At 47.2% G+C, this 19,480-nt stretch overlaps 1 protein-coding gene across 1 annotated transcript; it reads right to left on the minus strand.

The window, feature by feature from the left end:
• Positions 1-1,945: 1,945 nt before the first annotated feature.
• On the minus strand, positions 1,946-15,544 carry LOC130265998 (olfactory receptor 14A2-like). The gene is made up of 3 exons (XM_056515335.1): positions 15,457-15,544; positions 5,076-5,539; positions 1,946-2,002 (listed from the first exon to the last, which is right to left on the minus strand). Exons 1-3 carry the CDS (start codon positions 15,542-15,544, stop codon positions 1,946-1,948), a joined length of 609 nt encoding a protein of 202 aa, XP_056371310.1.
• Between the last annotated feature and the right edge of the window lie 3,936 nt (positions 15,545-19,480).

The following is a 19,480-nucleotide window of genomic DNA, read 5'->3' on the forward strand; positions in this document are numbered from 1 at the left end:
CAATCAGAGAGGTGATTTGGTGATGGACAGCTTGGGAAACCAATGAAAACTTATTTCACTTTCACAAATCACAGTGGATCAGGTTGGCTGCCCTCTCTTTCGGCTTCCGACCTCCAGAGGTGTGGTGGTCCCTGGCTGGGGATCTGGCCCAGCTCCGGGCTCGGCCTGGGATCTGGCCCGGCGCCCCTGCTCTGTGGGGGACCCGGCTCGGCACCCCGGCCTTGGCTTGGTGGGGGGCCTGGCCCAGCCGCATAGTCCCGGCCCCCGACCCCCCATCCCCGACCGCATGGCTCTGGGCGGCTTCGCGTGGCCTGGGCTTGACTCTCCACGTGGAATGGCTGAGCGGGGGGGATCGGGGAGCCATGAAACGCTCTCCCTTCCCCCTCCCCTCCTCGTTCTGAGAGAAGAGGCCTCCAGCTGCCCATGTTGTTTCTTCACAATCTGGATACAATTTTAACTTCTTTATGCCTGGATAAGATCCTCGATCTCCTGAGCTTTCCTGAATGAGAAGAAATGAAGCATGGAGACTACAGAGGTCAGCGAAATGAAGATAAAGTTCCTGGTGGGAAGAGATTGAAAAGATGCAACTGACAAGTAGCTGAAAACTTTTTTGTGGGCTAAGAGGATTGTGACTTCACTAAAATTCCTTTAAACTGTGAAATATATTTGGGGAGGTTTGGATGCTTGAGTAGAAGACTTTTTGCCTCAGAGAAATGGATCTCTCTCTGTTCTGGGACTGGAATATAAAAAGAGACATTTGATAGTGAAGGAGATGAAGAGAATTTTGTTTTTCAGCAGCCTGCCTTTAAAAGTAGTACCCCAATTGTGTAACATAACCCATAGCACAGCTCTGGAAGGACTGTGAAGAAATGGGAGAGGAGTCATAATCTGCAGTATTTTCCCAGGCAGATGTGGATTGTGAAGATGAAGACACCCCCTAAGCTATAACTAAAAAAGGGACTTTTCTCTCTTAAGTAAACTGAACTGATTATTTGGATGTATAACTGACTGAAGTGTTCTCTATATGTTTGTTGGTAAGAAATGTGGAATGAAGGGGAGGAGGGAACAATCTAGGAATCTTATTCTGATTTTTTTTTGTGTTATTATTAAACTTTTTCTTGTACCTTTTTAAGTTTTGAGCCTGCCTTGTCTCTACTCCTAGGTCCTGTCTCTAAAAGAAATTAAATATATTAAGGTAAGCAAACCCAAGTTACACCATGACAGGCAGCCACAAAGCTCTGCCATTTCTGTTCATTCCTGCTCTGATGACGAATGTATCCTCAGCCACTTGGAGGATGCTGATTAATTTTCCTATTCCAGAGGCCTCTTCCTTCTTCAGCTCTTCAGTCTAGGACTTCAGTGACAAAGACTCATAAATATTTGTTCAAAGCACCCAAAAAAAAAAAAAGCCCCAGAAAATAATTAAAGTTCCCAATTCTTCTGTGGTTAATTAGACAGCTTTCAAAAGTCTATTTAAAGGTAATAAAATTTATTGGAAAAAATGCAGAGACAACTGTTTTGTCCAGTTTTATTTCCTGTTTATAGATGGATATCAGCAATGTCCAATTGATATTGACCCCTAGCACCTTATAATGCAGTCTGAATACATTTGGAAATAAGGAACGCTCGTGGTTGACAATCAGATTGTGTCCCCACTTTTTCCTGAGCATCTCCCTCATCCAACCATTGGGACTCCTATGGATTAGGAATGGTGTGGCCAGCAGGACCAGGGCAGTGATTCTTTCCCTGTCCTCAGCACTGGTTAGGCAGGACCTGGAGTGCTGTGTCCAGTTCCAGATGGCTGATTTAGGAAGGACATGGAGGGGCTGGAGTGTGTCCAGAAAAGTGCAACAAGGCTGATGAGGGGTCTGGAACACAAGTGCTCTGAGGCTGAGGGAGCTGGGGATGTTTATCTTGGAGAAGAGGGGGTTAAGGGGAGACCTCATCATTCTCTACAACTCTCCGACAGGAGGGTGCAGCCAGGGGGTGTTGAGCTCTTATCCTAGTGAACAGTGAGAGAAGAATAGGACATAGCCTTAAGCTGCACCAGGGGATTTTAAGGCTGGACACTAGGAAATATTCTTTGCAAAGAGGGTGATTGGGCATTGGAATTGGCTGTCCAGGGAGGTGGGTGAGTCATTGTCCCTGGAAGTGTTTCATGCCATGGTGTGGGTGACAAGGTGGTATTGGGTCACAGGTTGGACTTGATGTTCTCTAAGTTCATTTCCAGCCTGAGTGATTCTGTGATGATTATGACACTGCAGGCCCTGGGGAAGCAAGGAGACATTGTGACCCTGCAGGGCCTCGTGGAACTGAGAGGACCATGGTGACACTGTGTATGACATGGCACCAAAGAGCTAAGGGGCCACTGTGACACTGTGGGGCTACATGGAAGCAAGAAGTCCATTGTGACACTCTGGGTCCTTGTGGAACCGCAGAGGCCACTGTGCCACTGTGGAACCAAGGAGAGCCTTGTGAGAGCCTAGGGCCGAATGGAATCAAGTGGCCATTGTTCCACTGCAAGGACTCTTGGAACTGAGGGAACAGTTGTGACACTGTGGTGCTCCATGGAACCAAGGGTCCCTCGTGACACTGCAGGATCTTGTGGAACCAGGGCTCCACTGTGACATTGCAGCACCAAGGACTTCATGGTGGCACTCGGAGGCCTCATGGAACCAGGAGACCACTCTGACCCTGCAGGGCCTTGTGGGACCGTGCAGAGCATTGTGACAGAAGCAGGACCTCCTGTAATGATGGGGCCATTGTGTTACTGCAGGGCCTCATGGAACCGTGGAGGCACCAGGTTGACTAGAAGATTTCATCTGCTGCAGGGTAGGAGGGCTCTGCAGAGGGTCCTGAACAGGCTGGATCCAGGGCCCAAATTCAACAAGGTGAAGTTTAACAAGACCAAGTGCTGGGTCCTGCACTTTGGCCGCAACAAGCCCTGCAGCACTACAGGCTAAGGACAGAGTCGCTGGAGAGTGGCCAGGCAGAAAGGGAGCTGGGGACACTGATGGACAGCAGGCTGGGCATGAGCCAAGAAGGTGGCCAAGAAGACCAATGGCTCCTGGCCTGGATCAGGAATGGTGTGGTCAGCATGACCAGGGCAGTGATTCTTCCCCTGTGTTCAGCACTGGTTGGGCAGCACCTCGAATGCTGTGTCCAGTTCTGGGCCCTTAATTTAGGAAGCACATAGAGGGGCTGGAGAATGTACAGAGAAAGGCAACAAGGCTGGTGAGGGCTCTGGAATGCAAGTCTTGGGAGGAGTAGCTGAAGGAGCTGGGGATGTTTATCCTGGAGAAGAGAAGGCTCAGAAGAGACAAGGTGGCGTAGGGCACAGGTTGGACTTGATGATCTCCAAGGTCTTTTCCAGCCTGGCTGATTCTGGGATTCTCTGAAACCACCCTTGGAGCAGCTGCAGGATGAGCCCTGGGCCTCCTCTTCACAAGGTCCAGCAGCCCAGGTCCCTCAGCTTCTCCTCACAGGCCCCAAAGCCCATCCTGTCAGTCCTGCAGAGCCTCTCCAGCCCCTCCTCACTGCCCAGAACAGGGAGCCCCACACCCAGAAACACCAGCACAGATGTGCCCCCATGGCCTGTGGTGCCTCTGGTAAGGGAGCAGCACAAGGCACTGCAGGAGACTGCAGACAATTCCTGAAGCACTTGTATGATCCTGCTCCCCAAGGGACATTCCCATGTTGCCAGTTCAGGAAATGAAATGAGGAGTGGGGGTAGAGAGGAAAGGGCAAGCAGGGATGGGCTGTTTGAAGGGGTTGGAGCGGAGATGGGAAATAAGAAGAAATCTGGACCAGGAAAAAGTAAAGAAAGCAAAGGTGAACCCAAGGAAAATGCTCAGAGCAGTTTGGGGGGTGGCTGCCAGACAGCCCTGGCTGTAAGTAATGATGTCTACAGTTGGACAGGAAACTCACAGCTCATGGGAACAAACTGTCTGGCTGACTCCAGAGGCCATGACAAACCTGAGTGGTTTCCCTCCCATCCCCAGCCCTTGCTGGCCCCAGGGGCTGATGGCATTTGTGCTCACTCAGCTCCATCTCCCCACAGCAGCACCATGAGGGTGCTGACACCTGCTCTGTGCAGTGCAAGCAGGGGCTCCTGAGCCAGTGCTGCCATGTCTGTGCCTGCAAGGATGCGGCACCTGTGTGAGCTGGGGGAGAGGCCAGGGCTGCAGAGGGGGGATGTTGTTGGCAGGTGCATGAGGACGCTCTGGGACGCTGCCCTGGGCTGCCCAGCACAGTGGGGATGGATCAGCCCCTGCTCTGCTGCTCCTTGCCAGGGTCTCCCCCTTGCAGGGCCCTTGCAGAGCACCAGCCATGCTGTTTGCCCCCAGCCTGCCCACGGCCAGCCTGGGGCTGCTCACGGGGGTTTTCTCTGCTCAGCACTGGCCTGGCCAAGTGTTGTGGAGAGAGCCTGGCCAAGGAGCCTGGAGCCCCCAGGCCCTGGCCTGAGGCGTCAGCGCTGCCCCAGCAGTGCCCATGGCCTGTCCCTGCTGCAGCCCCGGCACTGCCACCCCCAGGGCTGTGCCCGGCCCCGAGAGCACTCAGGCCCTGCAGCAACACGAGGGGCAGGAGGACAGTGGGGCAGTGGCACGGGAGCAGCACTGGCAACACCAAGTGCTGCTGCTGCTGGGCACAGCTGCTGTGCCAGCACTGATCTGCCCCAGCTCTGCACACAGACATTGCTGCTGCAGCTGTAGAGAAGTGAACAAAAATGGCATCTCTGGAGAAAACTTTGCTGGGAGTGAGATCCTTAATTTCATTAAAGCCATCAAGGCTGCAGCACCTCATTGACACTGTGTTGCCACAGGGAAAGTAGAGAGAAACAAAAGGAGAAATGGCAAAATCAACCACATTTCTTTGAGGACAATAAGAAAAATTTAAACAATGTAAAACAAATTCTAAAATTCAACCAACAATAAGTATCCAAGATGATCTTTATAACAAGTGATTTGCATAAATTTGCCTGCAGTTCAATGACTCTTAATGCATCCAGTCATCCATCTCCACACTACAGCCTTGATCTCCTGGTTCCTCAGGCTGTAGATGAGGGGGTTCAGGGCTGGAGGCACTACTGAGTACAGAACTGAAACTGCCAGGTCCAGGGAAGGGGAGGAGATGGAGGGGGGCTTCAGGTAGGCAAAAAAGCCAGTGCTGATAAACACTGAAAGCACGGCCAGGTGAGGGAGGCAGGTGGAAAAGGCTTTGTTCTGTCCCTGCTCAGAGGGGATCCTCAGCACGACCCTGAAGATCTGCACATAGGAGAAAACAATGAACACAAAACATCCCAAATATAGGAAAGCACTAACTGCAATGGGCCCAAATTCCCTGAGGTGGGAGTGTGAGCAGGAGAGCTTGAGGATGTGGGGGATTTCACAGAAGAACTGGCCCAGGGCATTGCCATGGCACAGGGGCAGGGAAAATGTGTTGGCCGTGTGCAGCAGAGCATTGAGAAAGCCACTGGCCCAGGCAGCTGCTGCCATGTGGGCACAAGCTCTGCTGCCCAGGAGGGTCCCGTAGTGCAGGGGTTTGCAGATGGACACGTAGCGGTCGTAGCACATGATGGTCAAGAGGGAAAACTCTGCTGACATGAAAAAGCCAAAAAAAAAAGCTGGATTCCACATCCTGTGTAGGAGATGTTCCTGGTGTCCCAGAGGGAATTGTGCATGGCTTTGGGGACAGTGGTGCAGATGCAGCCCAGGTCAGTGAGGGCCAGGTTGAGCAGGAAGAAGAACATGGTGGCCGCAGGCTACGGCGCTGATGATGAGGCCGTTGCCCAGGAGGGCAGCCAGGGAGATGCCCAGGAAGAGGCAGAAGTGCAGGAGCTGCAGCTGCTGCGTGTCTGCCAGTGCCAGCAGGAGGAAGTGGCTGATGGAGCTGCTGTTGGACATTTGCTGTGTCTTTGCATAAAAATCTTGTACAGGAGAAAAAGTAAGAGACAAGTTAGGTGGGACTTCTATATGTCAAAATCAAAGCCTTATCACACAGACATTCCTACTCTCCCACACACAGCTGTTTGGTTTCCAGGAAATTGTCCTTCAGCCCCAGGGTGGGAGGAGTGCCTGGTGGAGACCACAGGTGCAATGATGGGATGTCATCCTAGGGCCTCATGACAACTCAGATCTACTCTGCACAGTTGGGAGGGGGCAGGGGCCAATCCTGATATTCAACCTTTTCCATGGAAATCCCTGCCAATGAAGAGAAGCCTCATAGCATCTTCACTCCTGCTATGTAGGAATGGAAATGGTGTAACCTGACAAAATTTTCTACATTTTTACAGCTACTGTTCATTTCCCCTGCTAGCTTCTTCAGCATTTTTGTTGTTGGCAGGGAGAACAGTGCGGTTTCTCTGGGGCAAAGTTATTCGATGCTCTGCTGCAGCTCTGCCTGCACAGGAGGGGCTTCACGCCTTGGACCCCTGGCCCTGAGGGCAGAGGCTTGGCTGGGGGACAGGAGGGAAGAGGCTTGTTCAGAGGGATAGGCTGCACTGCAGGGGATCTTATGGAGATCTCTGTATTCTCCCTGACAAAACATTTCTAGTTTTTGTTTTCTGTCATTGTGTGATCTTACTTCTGCGTCCTGGGGATTCTCCTTGTGGAGGTTTTTCCCTGAGTCTGATCTCTTCCTGCCACCACTCACAGACTCCAAATCTCTGTGAACTCTCCTTGGCCTTACAGAACCCTGCCTGTTGTCAGGGCAGCAGCTGGGGCAGGCTCTTTGCAGGTGAGGTAAAGGACAGGTCAGACTGAGCCTTAAGGGTCCAGCAAAGGGAACGATGGTGCTTTCCATAGGCAGAGGAGTGGCTGAAAGCACATCAGGAAATTCCTGTGAACCCATTGATCACTAAAAGTAACAATTCAGAAGTCACAGGCACTTAACAAAACTCATAATATGTTTAATATTTATCCTTCCCCTCCCCCCCCCACTTTGCCATTGTTGATTAGTAGGAAACAAATATAAAGTCTTAGGAAATGTCCTCAATTTGCTCAAAACCCTTGACTTGGAACTACTCCATGACTGATCAGAAACTCTCAGCAGTAGAGAGCTTCAAGAACATTTCCCCTCCCCAACACCAGAAAAACTCAGAATTGTACTCACAGAGTCTGTAGGCATTGGGATGTTCCAGATTTAGGAGATCACTCCAGGAGCTGCAGGTGCCTTGTCCTGCAGCCAAAGCTTCCTGTGTCAAGGGCTGGGAGTGACTCTGCCCCAGTCACTTCTGAGCATCTTCCCAGCCCCGATTGATTGAAGCTCTTTGTGCCTCTCTGCTGTGCCTGGGGTAGCTGCAGGCAGTCCCCCAGCCTGGGGGTGCACAGGAGCTGCTCCTGGACAGAGCTCTACCTCTGCAGCACTGCCCTTACCAGAAGCTGCTGCTGTGCCAGGAGCCCAGCCCAGCTCAGCAGCACAGACACAGCACAAGGACTTTAATGACCCTCTCAGGGGTTTGGGCTGAGTCCCTGGACATCAGTCCCAGAGAGGGAGCTGAAGAAACCTCTCAAGAGCTCTAAGTCAGAATCAAACTTCAAAGTTTCTTAAAGATATAAAGGGTCCCACTGAGGAACACAACTGAGAAAGTGTCTCCAGGTTCCAGTCAAAGGAGGAAATTGAAGGCAGAGATGAGAGGTGGGGACAAAGAGAAGCCAAGTCTTGGTGCCCTGGAGCACAGCAGGGTCTGTGCCACGAAGGGCTGTCAGGAGACACCTTGTCCTGAGCCACTGGGGCCTCCTGGCACAGCCCCAGCAAGGCTGGCCACTGTCACCCCTTGTGCTGCCCTTGGCATTACTCCCCCGGATTCCTCAGGGATCCGCTGAGACCAGTCCCTGGGGAGCCTTGGTCAGGAATGGCTCTGAGGGGCTCCTTCATGGTCCCAGGGACTGCAGGTTTTTCAGAGTACATTGAGTTTTGCTTTTCCCTTGGAGTCTCTGAGAGCTTCGTGCAATCATGGTCTCCAATTATCAGCTTTAATTAGTCTCTTGAGAGCCTTTCTCAGTAACAGCACTCCATGGAGCTCTTTAATGCTTCAAGGTACTTCAGTTTTTTAAGGTACTTTCCTTTTTTCATTTCTGAGTGACTGAGAGGTTTTTGGGCAATCATGGCCTCCAATTCTCTCCTCTAAGGAGTCCAAGAGAAACCTTTGTTTGGGATGGACCTCAGTGGATCCCATTAATGCCTCTGGACACTTTTAGGTCTTCTTCTGAGTTGGACTTTTGGAAAGGTTTGTGCAATCTCTTCTCAGGCCCTGAGGTTTCAGGGTTCAGCACCAAATGCACAGGGCTCATTGGGATCAAGCAAGTCCTGGCAAATCATGGCTCTGCCTTGATTTCCCTCTGGTCCAGTGGAGTTCATTAGGAAGTTTTTACCTATAGTAATGAAGTAATATTTCAAAGATCTTCTAAGAAATACGTATTTCCAGCCTAAAGAATGTATTATTTTTTGCTGTTCCTTTTTGGGGAAGAGGTGATTGCAGCATTCTGTGACTGATGTTGACCCAGGGTCTCTCCTCAGAAGGTCTGGCTGGCTCAGAGAAGTTGTGCCTTGAGGTCTGACCCAGTGTGGACAACCTTGCTTCACATTCCCCAATCCCATCCTGTCTGTCCTCACTCACCTGGGACCTGCTTTGCTTGGAGAACTGGCTGCACTCAGGCAAACAGGGGTTTTCTTCCATTTCTTTTTTTGAAGCAGTCTAAAACTCTTGAATTTCCACCTTACAAATAGACACCTTCCCTTAGTGTGTGCCAGCCCAAGGTGACACCAAGGAGGTTCTCCTGTCCCAAGGTAGAGGTATGCAAGGAATGTTTTAAATTTTTTGGTCTCCTTGGTTCCACAAGGCCTTGCTGTTTCACCATAGACTCTGGTTCTGTGAGGTTCTGTAGTGTCACAATGGCTGTTTGGCTCCATGGTGCCCTATGGGGTTTCCTTGGTTCTGTGAGGTTCACCAGTGTCACAATGGATGTTTGGTTAAATGGGGCCCCACAGTGTCACTATGGTCTCCTTTTCCCTGTGGCAACCAGCAGCAAACCCCACTGGCAGAGCCAAATGTCTGGGAAGAAGGAAGAATGAGGACATTTGGGGTGATGGTTTTTGTCTTTCCAGGGCACAGGGATGTTGGGTGGGGCCTTGCTGTCCTGGACATGGCTGAACACCAGTCTGCCCATGGAAGGGGAAGAGACAAGAACCTTCTTCCATGGAACTGAAACAGCAGAGAGGTCAGGCCAAAGGTTGGACTTTAAAGACTGTTACCAGCACAGAAAGCATCAATGTGAGAGGAAAGATGTGTGTTCATGTCTTTACAAATCATTTGATGGGTGAAGGCATGGGTGTTAACGTCTGTGAAATGGGTCGTTACATTTCTACTGACTTTGGCAGCAGGTCTGCTATGGGGCTCAGGCAGCTTGGCTCCTGAAGCAGACAAGGTTCTGCACAAGGCTGAACTTTGCAAATTTGGGGGGAAATGCCAGGTTCAAGAGGGAATATGGGGCAGGCAGGTCAGGAAGGCTGTACCTTCCTAGTACCTCGGGCAATGGTTAAAGGAAGAGGGCAAAGTGTGGCCAGGAGTTTAAGATAAAAGTAGTCAGCACCCCCAGAAACCTCAAGAGTGGAAACCCTGTGGGTGTGTCCACAAGGCGGCAGCACTCCTCAAGACAGGGTGGTGGTGCTGGAGTATCATGCTGTGTCTGCGAAGGGTCAGAACTACCCAGGAGGGGGGACTGCAGTACGAAGTTTTGTCCACAAAAGGTGCAGCACTGCTTGGAAGAGGGGGGTCTTCAGTACCATAGTATGTTCACAAGGGGGCAGCACAACTCAGGGTGGAGGGTTGCTGTATCATGGTGTGTCCACAAAGGTGCAGAACTGCTCGGGGGAGGGGGTAGTTGCGGTAGCATGTTGTGTCCACAATTGGACAGCGCTGTTCAGAGGTGGGGGCTGCAGTACCGGCTTGTGTCCACAAGGGGGTAGTGCTTCTCCTGGGGGGAGGCTGCAGTACCGCTGTACCGGCTTGTGTCCACAATGGGGCAACACTGTTTGTAAGGCTGGGATGCAGTACTGGGGTGTATTCACAAAGGGGGCTGCACTTTTAGGGGAGGTGGGGGGGGGGAGCGGGGCTGCACTACCAGGGTGTGCTCACAAGGCGGCAGCACTGCTTGGAATGGGGGGGCTGCAGTACTGGGCTGTGTCCACAAGGGGGCAGATATGCTCAAGGAGGGTGGTGGGTACAGTATCAGCTTTTGTCCACAATAGGGCAGCACTGCTCCGGGGGCGGGCTACAGGACCATGCTCTGTCCACAAGAGGACAGCACTGCTTGAAAGGGGCTGCTGCAGTATCAGGTTGTATCCAGAATGGGGCAGCTCTACTCGCAAACGAGGGGGGTGAAGTACCATGCTGTATCCATAAGGAGGCAGCACTGCTCGGGGAAGGGACTGCAGTATGATGCTGCGTCTGCAAGGGGGCAGCAGTGCATGAGGACAAGAGAGGTTGCAGTTCTGGTTTTCGTCCACAAGTGGGCAGCACTCCTCAACGGGGGGGGGGGTGCTGGAGTATCATGCTCTGTCTACAAGGGGTCAGACCTGCTCAGGGAGGAGTCTGCAGTACCATGCTCTGTCCACAAGGGGGCAGCACTGCTCAGTAGGAGGGGGCTGCAGTAGCAGGCTGTGTACACAAGTAGGCAGCACTGCTCGGGGACAAACTGGGGAGGGGGCTGCAGTATTTGGTTTTGTCCAAAAGGAGGCAGCGCTGGTGGGAGTGAGGGGGCTGCAGCCCTCCCTTACCTCCAAGTGCCTCCCTGGATCCCCAAGAGCTCCCGTGCTGCCTGATTATTTCGTCATTGTTCCTTAGTGTCCCTCCGAGTGCCCACCCAGCTCCCCCAAGTGTCCTCGAGACCTTCAAGTTCCTTCTAAATTCCCTCCCTAGGCCCAAAATTGCCACAGAAATGTCTCCAGTGACCCCAAAATGGCCCCTTTGACCCTGTCTGATAAATAGATTAAAAAAATATACTGAATGACTATAAAGAGGACTAATAAATACAAAGTGGGAGAAATGAATAGCCAATATTGGTCAATTAAATAATGAAGCAAATTCTTACTTAGAACAGATGAACCAAAATTTGTGGTTGCTAAAAATGTACTGGTTTTTTACATAAATGTAAAAATAAGATAATAAATTATAGAATAATATTATTATAAAAAAATAAAAGTATTATTATCATTTTAACTCTCATTATAATTTGAATTATAAACTATTATTATAATGTTTATTTACAAAGAAAAATGCATAATTTTGTTTAAATGTTTTGGGATTTTAGTCCTACATGGCCAATTTCATACATGGAGAAGTCAGGGGTGAGGAGCAAACAGAGTTTGTCCAAACAGGGTCAGCTGCAAGAAGCTCATACTTGTCTGTGCCCAAACCTCCTAAGGAGACATTCAGCACCAAGATAACTTACGGAATAAGTCACCTCTAGCCTGAACTGAAAAATTAAAATAATATGCCCTTGATTAAAACAAAAATTCATGAGGTGCACTTTGAAATCTCCTTCATTGACAGAACACTAAACTGACTCCAAGCAGTTGCACAAGCTCTGCAGACTTGAAGACAAATGAAGGAAGATAAAGAGATCCTGAAATCTTTCTCTACTTTAATAAGCCCCAGGGTGGATTTGGGGCTGAATCCAGTACCCTCAGGCACTGAGAGAAGGTTGAAGAAGCTGCTCAAGGATTCAGAAGAAAAACTCCAAGTCTTTTGGAGCATCACTGGCCCCACTGAGGGCAGGGACTGCCAAAGGCTCCCCAGGGACTGGTGAGAGCAGATCCTTGAGGGCAGGATTGCAGGAGCCAAAGGCTGTGAGCAGGAACTGCAATGCTGAGCAAGGCCTGGGCTTGTTGGAGGCAGCAGAAAGGCCAAGGCCTGAGCCCAGGCCAGTCCCAGCAGAGCCTGTTGAAGCATAAAAGGCAAGGAAAATACCTTTCAGCTGATTTAGTCAAAAGGATATGTTTATTTCAGCGCTGGGTGAACACACAGGATCTCTCCCAAAGGCATGTGCACCCTTGGCAACTTTTGGTCCTTCATTTATTCACAAAAATCATGTACATTAAAAAACACCTATACATATTTATTACCTGTCACCGCCCTTTCCTCGCTCAGTATTAAAATCGGCTGCATACTCATTGTGGCTGCGTAGTATCCCCTTGGTTTTCGGGCGGTGGTCTTCAATTTGAGTAGGAGGATTGTAAGAGATGAAGTAAGGATCGTCTACCTCACTCTAAACTCTTTACCTCTGTCCCGTTACCAGGACTACCTGACCTGTCAATCCCTTCATTCTGGTCTTTATTGACTTCAGTGTCAAAATTTATGATTGATGGGTTTCTTTTGGCTAACTCTAAGCATTTTCTAATGTATATCAGTTTCACTTAAATGTTTCCATAGGTATAGTTTGCTGGTTCTGCATATTATCTGACCAGACTTTGTCAACTTCTAATCCCCCTGCTAGTATATATATATATGTTTAAGGGTTACATTCCTAACCTCTAGCTTCTAAGTTTTCAAGTTATCTATCCCATAACTCATTCCCTAAACATGCGGTTCTCAAAAATATAACAGAATAGTACGAATGCTATGGCTCATTCCCCCCTTTTCTATAAAACTAGTAAATTCTTTTACTAGTACCTAAATCCTTTGCCCTCATACTGAGGCACGGTGTCTCTTAAAGCCACACTGTATGCTCTTGTTAATGAAGTTAGAATTGCTATTCATTGCAATATCCTCCAATTCCAAGCAAAGATTATAATGGACATAATCAGACTAACACCAACTAAAATGAAAATACAATAATTGGATGAACCAGTGTGTTGAGTATTCCGGTTCCTTTAGGTGACCATCAGAAGAGCGCATCCCACCAACGGCAAGAGGTGTCTACTTCCAACCTTTTGAAAACTCTTCGTATAGTTTCCGTGTCGTGGTGTATTGTGATCAGAGTCTTTCTCCCTATGTTCTTAATTTCTTTGAGAATCTCCTTTAAGTCCTCATATTTCAATCGCTGCTTGACTAAAGTCAAATTCATCCCAATAGGTAAAGGCGATATTTCCTGTACTGCAGTCGGATTCGCTTTTATCTATTGATGTGATAACCACAGGTGCTTGAGAAGAAAAGTCACAACCTTCAATTTTAACAAAGTTGCAAATACACAGATTGGACTGGTTTTCATATATGGTTAATTTGTCTACCCAAATTGTGGAGCATGGTGTTCTGAGACACGCACAGCCCTGGCCTGTGTACACAAGTAAGGTTGTCTGGTGGGTTGAGTGAACTTCAAAGTGGCAAATGCTTTGCTCTGTATCCAGGCAAGTATCTTGATTGTTATTTATATTTCCTTCACATATAAACCCCAATTGTTTCCTCATGGTACAAGACTCTATATTAATAGTCCTCCATTTCCCTTCAGCCTTTTGTGCCCACATCTCGTGTTCAGAAGGGTATAGGATGGCTCCATCATGATTCAATCCTAAGGTAATTACTGGAAGTAACAGGCTCACTTATGTGAGCCTTATGTATAGTTAAAACAAAGTATAGTTAAAACAGCAGCCAATTTATTCATTAGCACTTCTGAGTCCATAGTGTTAAAGATTCCCAATCCTGTCCCTAGTATCCCAGTAAGATCTCTTTTCCATCTGAGCATATCAGGCGCACGTTTCTGTAACCAAGTGGTCCAGTCCATAAAGGAAGTGGTAAGGAATGGGGTACATTAACTCGCATTTCCATTTCTACTCACTTCAGGGACCACTCCGGATTCAGCAATAATCTTTGGGTCCCTACTCTCTTAATAGCATAAGGTCCAATTTTGGTAATTATTGGCTGAATTGTCCTCCTTGAGGTAGTTTGGGTTCGAGTAACTGTGATTTCTTCCGGTCTCTCGGTCAGTGGATTTCCTGCAGTCTCATCTATTTGGGGTTCAATGCAATCTTGAGTAATACTGTAATCTAATCTATAACCCTTCAATTTTAAGTCTAAACTCAGGATAGGTGGGCAAACAGATCTCACAACATCCAAAATCAATTCCACCTCCATAGGTCTCTGGTGGTACTTATGGAATTCGACCTGAATGAATGCTTATTCACAACCCAGACATTTCTCCCTTCCCAGACAGTTGCATTGGTAACCTTCATCATTTGGGATAACATCCTACGGGAGTAAGTGTCATAAGCTTTATATTGGCAAAAACATCTCCCTGTTGTACTAGATATATGTGGTGTTGCATTAACTTTGGTCACAGTAATGGCCATAATCATGAGAAATACAGTTCTCCAGGCTAACATTTCTATCCAAAATCTATTCACCTTTCAAAAGTAAGTTTCAAATTCAGTTCATTATCACTCAGTGTTGCTTTCCAAGGAGCTTCTGGAGCCTTCTTTGCTTGCATATGATGAATGTCTTTTCTGTAAAAGACTTACCATACACATAATCTCAGGTTGTGTATCATGTACTGGGCCATCTAATTCTCTGCTTTGAGCCCCAGGCACATTCTTCTCAATTTCTCTGAGTTGTTTGTTCAGGTCCACCATGCACCTGTGTTGGGTTTCTTCCCCTACTTGGGCCAGTGTTCCCTGCTGTACCCCATATGGTCTTCCACAGAGAATCTCAAAAGGACTCAGTTTCTCTTTTGCCCTCAGTTTAGTCTGGATCCACAACAACTCTAATGGAAGAGCCTGGGGCCAAGGTAATTGAGATTCTTGTCTTAATCTTGCAATTTGCCGTTTAATCAAATGATTCACTTTTTCTACTTGGCCACTTGACTGAGGGTGATAGGGGGTGTGAAGTTCCCAATCTATACCAAACAGGTGGCTAATTTGCTGTACAACCTTTGAAATGGAACGTGGCCCTCTGTCTGAGGATATTGTGGCTGGAACTCCAAAGCTTGGTATCATTTCTTGTAACAGTACTTTGGTCCCCTCTTGTGCTTTGGCAGTTCTGGTAGGAAAGGCTCCTGGCCACTCCCAGAAGGTGTCTATTAACACCAGTAAGTATCAATACACCCCTTTTCTTGGAAGTTCTGAGAAACCAATTTGCCACTGTTGCCCAGGCCCTTAGCCTCTTACAATTTGTCCAAGTTTTGGTTTGGTAATATTTTTGGGATTGGTTTGAAGGCAAAGACTACATTGTCGAGTCACTTGGATGACTGTGCCTTTTAAGTTTCTGGCAACAATCCTGTCTCTTAAATAATTGTACCAGGCATTATTCCCAATGGGTTTTCTGATGTTCCTCTTTTACTAACGCCCATAACATATGGGAGGGGACTACAAGCCCTCCTTTCCAATCTTAAGTGATGGCCCATCCTTCTTTGTTATAACTTCCATTTTCTGCTTTAATGAGCCTCTTATCCTCTTTGTTATAATTTGGCTTACCTTCCAGGGAAATCTGTCCATCTGGAACTAAGGGTGATTCGATGGATACCTCACCTTTGGCTGCCTCTTTTGCCTCTCTGTCTGCCAGCTCATTTCCTTCTTCCAATTCGGAGCTCACTTTCTGGTGGGCCTTAAAATACATGATAGCTACCTTTGCAGGCAGCTGGACTGCATCTAACAGTCTTACTATTTCCTGTGCATGTTTAATGCTCCTTCCTTGTGAATTCAACAGTCCTCTTCCTTTCCAAATGGCTCCATGTGAATGTGCAACCTCAAATGCAGGTCTTGGATCTGTATAGAGGTTAATTTCTTTTCCCTTTACCAATTCCAAGGCACAGATTAAAGCAATTATTTTGGCTGTTTGTGCAGGAGTGTTTGTTGACAGTGGTCCAGACTCTATCATTTCTCTGCAAGTGGTAACTGTGTACCCAGTATGCCTCTTCCCACTGATGACATAACTGTTGCCATCAGGGAACCAGCTCTCAGTTTCTTCAAGAGGAGTGTCCTTTAGGTCCATGCGACTGGAATAGGTGACCTCAGTGGTCTACAATCAATCACGGACCACTGGATCTCCTGTATTCCCACTGAGGAAAGAAGCTGGGTTCACAAGGTTAGTGACTTTAATCTCAACATCATCTTGTTCTAGCATTATAGCTTGGTACTTCAGGAATCTCTGTGGGGAGAGCCACTGTCCTCATTTTAGTTCAAATACTGCAGATACTGTATGGGACACTGGCACAGTCATCTTCTGGCCCACAGTTAATTTGCATGCTTCCTGAATGTTCAGTACCACAGCAGCAACTGCTCTAAGACACCCTGGCCACCCTTTGGCTGCTGCATCTAGTTACTTAAAAAAGTAAGCAACCACCCTTTAATAAGGATCAAGGTCCTGTGCTAGTATTCCCAGAGCCATCCCCTGCTTCTCGTGAGAGAACAAGAAAAATGGTTTACTCACATCTGGAAGTCCCAAGACTGGGCTGAATGAGGGCTTTCTTTAACTGGTCGAAGGCTAGAGTAGCCTCTTCTGTCCATTGGAGATCCTTGTTCCCTTCTGTGATTAGGGCATACAGGGGTTTAACCAACAGTCCATAATTGTAAATCCACAATCTGCGCCACCCTGTCATTCCAAGAAAGGTTCTCAGTTCTTTCACTGATTGGGGTCTTGGTGTCTGGTACATTGCCTCTTTATGACCTCACCCTAGATTCCTCTGTCCAGCACTGATCTCATAGGCCAAGTAGATATAAGTGTTTATTTTACCATCTGAGCCTTCTTTGAGATACTCAATACCCTTGCAGACCTACAAAGTTCAAGAGGCTTACTGTCCAGTTTACACATGCCTCTTGGGTTTGTGTAGCTATCAGGAGGTCGTCCACATACTGCAAGAGCTGCCCTTCTCCTGATGGGGCTTCCCAGGATTCTAGGTCTCTTGCAAGTTTTTCTCTGAATATCGTGGGACTATTTTTAAAATCTTGGGGCAGTACTGTCAGTGTGAGCTGAGTCGTACGAACTGTATTTGGGGTTTCCCATTCAAATGCAAAAATTTTCTAACTGTTTTCGAGGAGAGGGAGGCAAAAGTAAACGTATTTCAAATCTAAACCAGTGAACCAGGTTAGTTTAGGGGTCAAGTATGTTAACAACATATATGGGTTTGCAACCACTGGGTATAAGTCCTCAGTTATTTTGTTAACAGCTGGCAAATCCTGTACTAATCTATATGATCCATCAGGCTTTTTAACCAGTAAAATGGGAGTGTTAAAGTCAGATTGACATTCTTTTAATAATCCTCTCTGCAAAAAGTTTTCAATTATTGAGCTGATTCCCTCCCTGTCTTCCTTTCTCAGGGGATACTCTTTGACCCCAACTGCTTGCTTCCCTTCCTTAAGCTTGACCTGCACAGGGGATGCATTCTTTGCCCTTCCAGGTGTGCTACAGGGAGGGCCACACTCCTGGAAATACGTGATCCATTATTTTCTTGTGACTTTCTTCATCTTTAGTTTTATCCTTATTATCTAATCAACTGTTAACATTAGGCTTAATACTTCCACACACATGTTGATCCATAACTTCCAAAAGGATCTCCCCATTCTTAAATATGATTTTGCTTCTAGCTGTTCCAGTAAATCTCTACCAAAAAGTATTTTTGGGGCACAGGGCATGTATAGGAAATTATGAATCCCCCACTGCTTCCCAAGTTTATATTTTAATGGGCTGAAAAAGTACACTTTCATGGTTTGGCCAGTTGCCCCTCTTACCATCACATAATCATCTCTTGTAGGCATTAGACCCTTATTCAACACTGAATATGTTGCCTCTGTGTCCACTAAAAATTCCATTTTCTTTCTTTCATTTCCTAACTTAACTATAACCAGGGTGTCCATCAGGGTAAGAGCCTCTGCTCCTCCTCAGTTTTCTCTGATGTGGGCAACCATCTCCTCACTTCTGGGCTTCCCCCTTCTTTGTTCATCACCTTCTCTCCATTCGGGACATTCATTTTTCCAGTGACCAAATTTTCTGCAAAGTGTGCACTGGTCTTTCCTAAGGCAAGGTGGATCTTGTTTAGGTGCTCCTTGTCTACATCTCCCTTTATCCTCCTCTCTTATTACTGCTACCAATTTCCTTTCTTTATATTTTTCTTCTCGGTTGCTAAAAACTGTTCATGCTTCTTCTAGTAAGGTCTCTAAGTTTCATCCCCTCACTGTTTCCTTAATCTTCTGGAGTTCACACCTAATGTCCACCATGGATTGTCCTAAAAATACTCACCAACTAGGATCTAGGGACATATGATGTCACATTCCGTCTCACAATTTATCTAAAAATTCAGAAGGGCTTTCTGAAAGAACCTGCTTGACTGCAAAAAGGGCTGACCAATTTATGGCTGTAGGTATTGCCCTGCTTTTATTATAAATATATTTTCATTCCTTTTATTATAAATTCTTGATAGTTCCCTAATATGTCTTTATGAAGTCAATTGTTTGGACCCCAGTTTGGATCCTGGATGGGGAAAAAATCTTTAACATTCTGATTTGTTCCTCTAGGAGAATCTTCTGCTTAATTCCCTGCTGCTTTCAAAACTAATCGCTTATTCTGTTTCAGTTAAGGTGTCTGGCATTAGATGGATGGATTAGATGGATGTCTGCCCAGTCTGGATTGTGTTGTTTAACCAAAAACTTGAATCTCTTGGTGGTACCAATCAGATCGCTCTGGTAGTTTTTAGTAACTTTCTCTCATGCCTCTAAATCGTTTGTAGGAAAGGGTACTTTAACTAACATCCTTGGTCCCTCTTGTCCCACTGCCTCTCATAGCGGTGCTTGTATTATCTCTTTTGTTCTATTTCTAGTTCAGGTTGCTGTGGGACTACTTTGGAGAGGTGGGCTGTAGGGAGAAGACAGCTCGTCATCACTGTCACTACTATATGGATATGGTGCTCTGGCAGATGAGGGAATAGGCTGCTCAGTCTCTTTTTTTTCTAATAATACTGAAGCAGGAGTTAAGTGTGGTGATTCCCTTGAACCCATTCCCTCTGTTTGTTTACCCTGCCTTTTAGGGGGTGGCCTGAGCAAATCTGTTAACTCCTGTTCTTATTTTCCTGCATGGTAAACTTTATCAGGCTGTGTGCACCTTTGGTTTATGGAGCAGGCATCACAGCAATGCTTAGGTTTCCCTTTATTTGCCTTTCTGTCCTTTTCCAAAGCTAGTACAAAGGGGTCAGAGGAAGGTCTAATCTCACAATTTCTCTGCCATTCAGGATGATTTTGAAGACAGGAAAACATATCCTTGTATCTCCTCCCATTTTTCTTTCCTTCTTTGAAATAACATCAACTGCAATAAGGTTTCATAATCCTAACTCCCAGATGGCGACCACCAGGTGTCTTCACCTAATTTATAAAGCGGTCACCAGTGTGTACAAAACTTCATGAGATTTCTCTTACTCTCAATATCTCCATATCCCACAACTTCTCTCCAATGTGCCAGAATACAGCCTAGAGGACTGACTTTAGAAATCTCCTTGCTGCCCATTGTCCTTTATTTTTCTCAAGTTCCTTTATTTTATCCCAGCTCTTTTCCTTGACCTGGTAG

The sequence above is a fragment of the Oenanthe melanoleuca genome, unplaced genomic scaffold, assembly GCF_029582105.1.
Source record: "Oenanthe melanoleuca isolate GR-GAL-2019-014 unplaced genomic scaffold, OMel1.0 S001, whole genome shotgun sequence".
Classification (NCBI taxonomy): Eukaryota; Metazoa; Chordata; class Aves; order Passeriformes; family Muscicapidae; genus Oenanthe; species Oenanthe melanoleuca.

Excerpts from the sequence above, each read along its gene's own strand:
- LOC130265998 (XM_056515335.1), bottom strand. The coding sequence starts at position 15,544 with ATGTATTTTAAGGCCCACCAGAAAGTGAGCTCCGAATTGGAAGAAGGA. Across the intron at positions 5,540-15,456 it reads GGCAAAAGAGGCAGCCAAAG|CCCTGCACTACGGGACCCTC; the intron begins GTGAGGTATCCA and ends CCATCTGCAAAC. Across the intron at positions 2,003-5,075 it reads TGTACTCAGTAGTGCCTCCA|GATAAGAGCTCAACACCCCC; the intron begins GCCCTGAACCCC and ends ACTGTTCACTAG.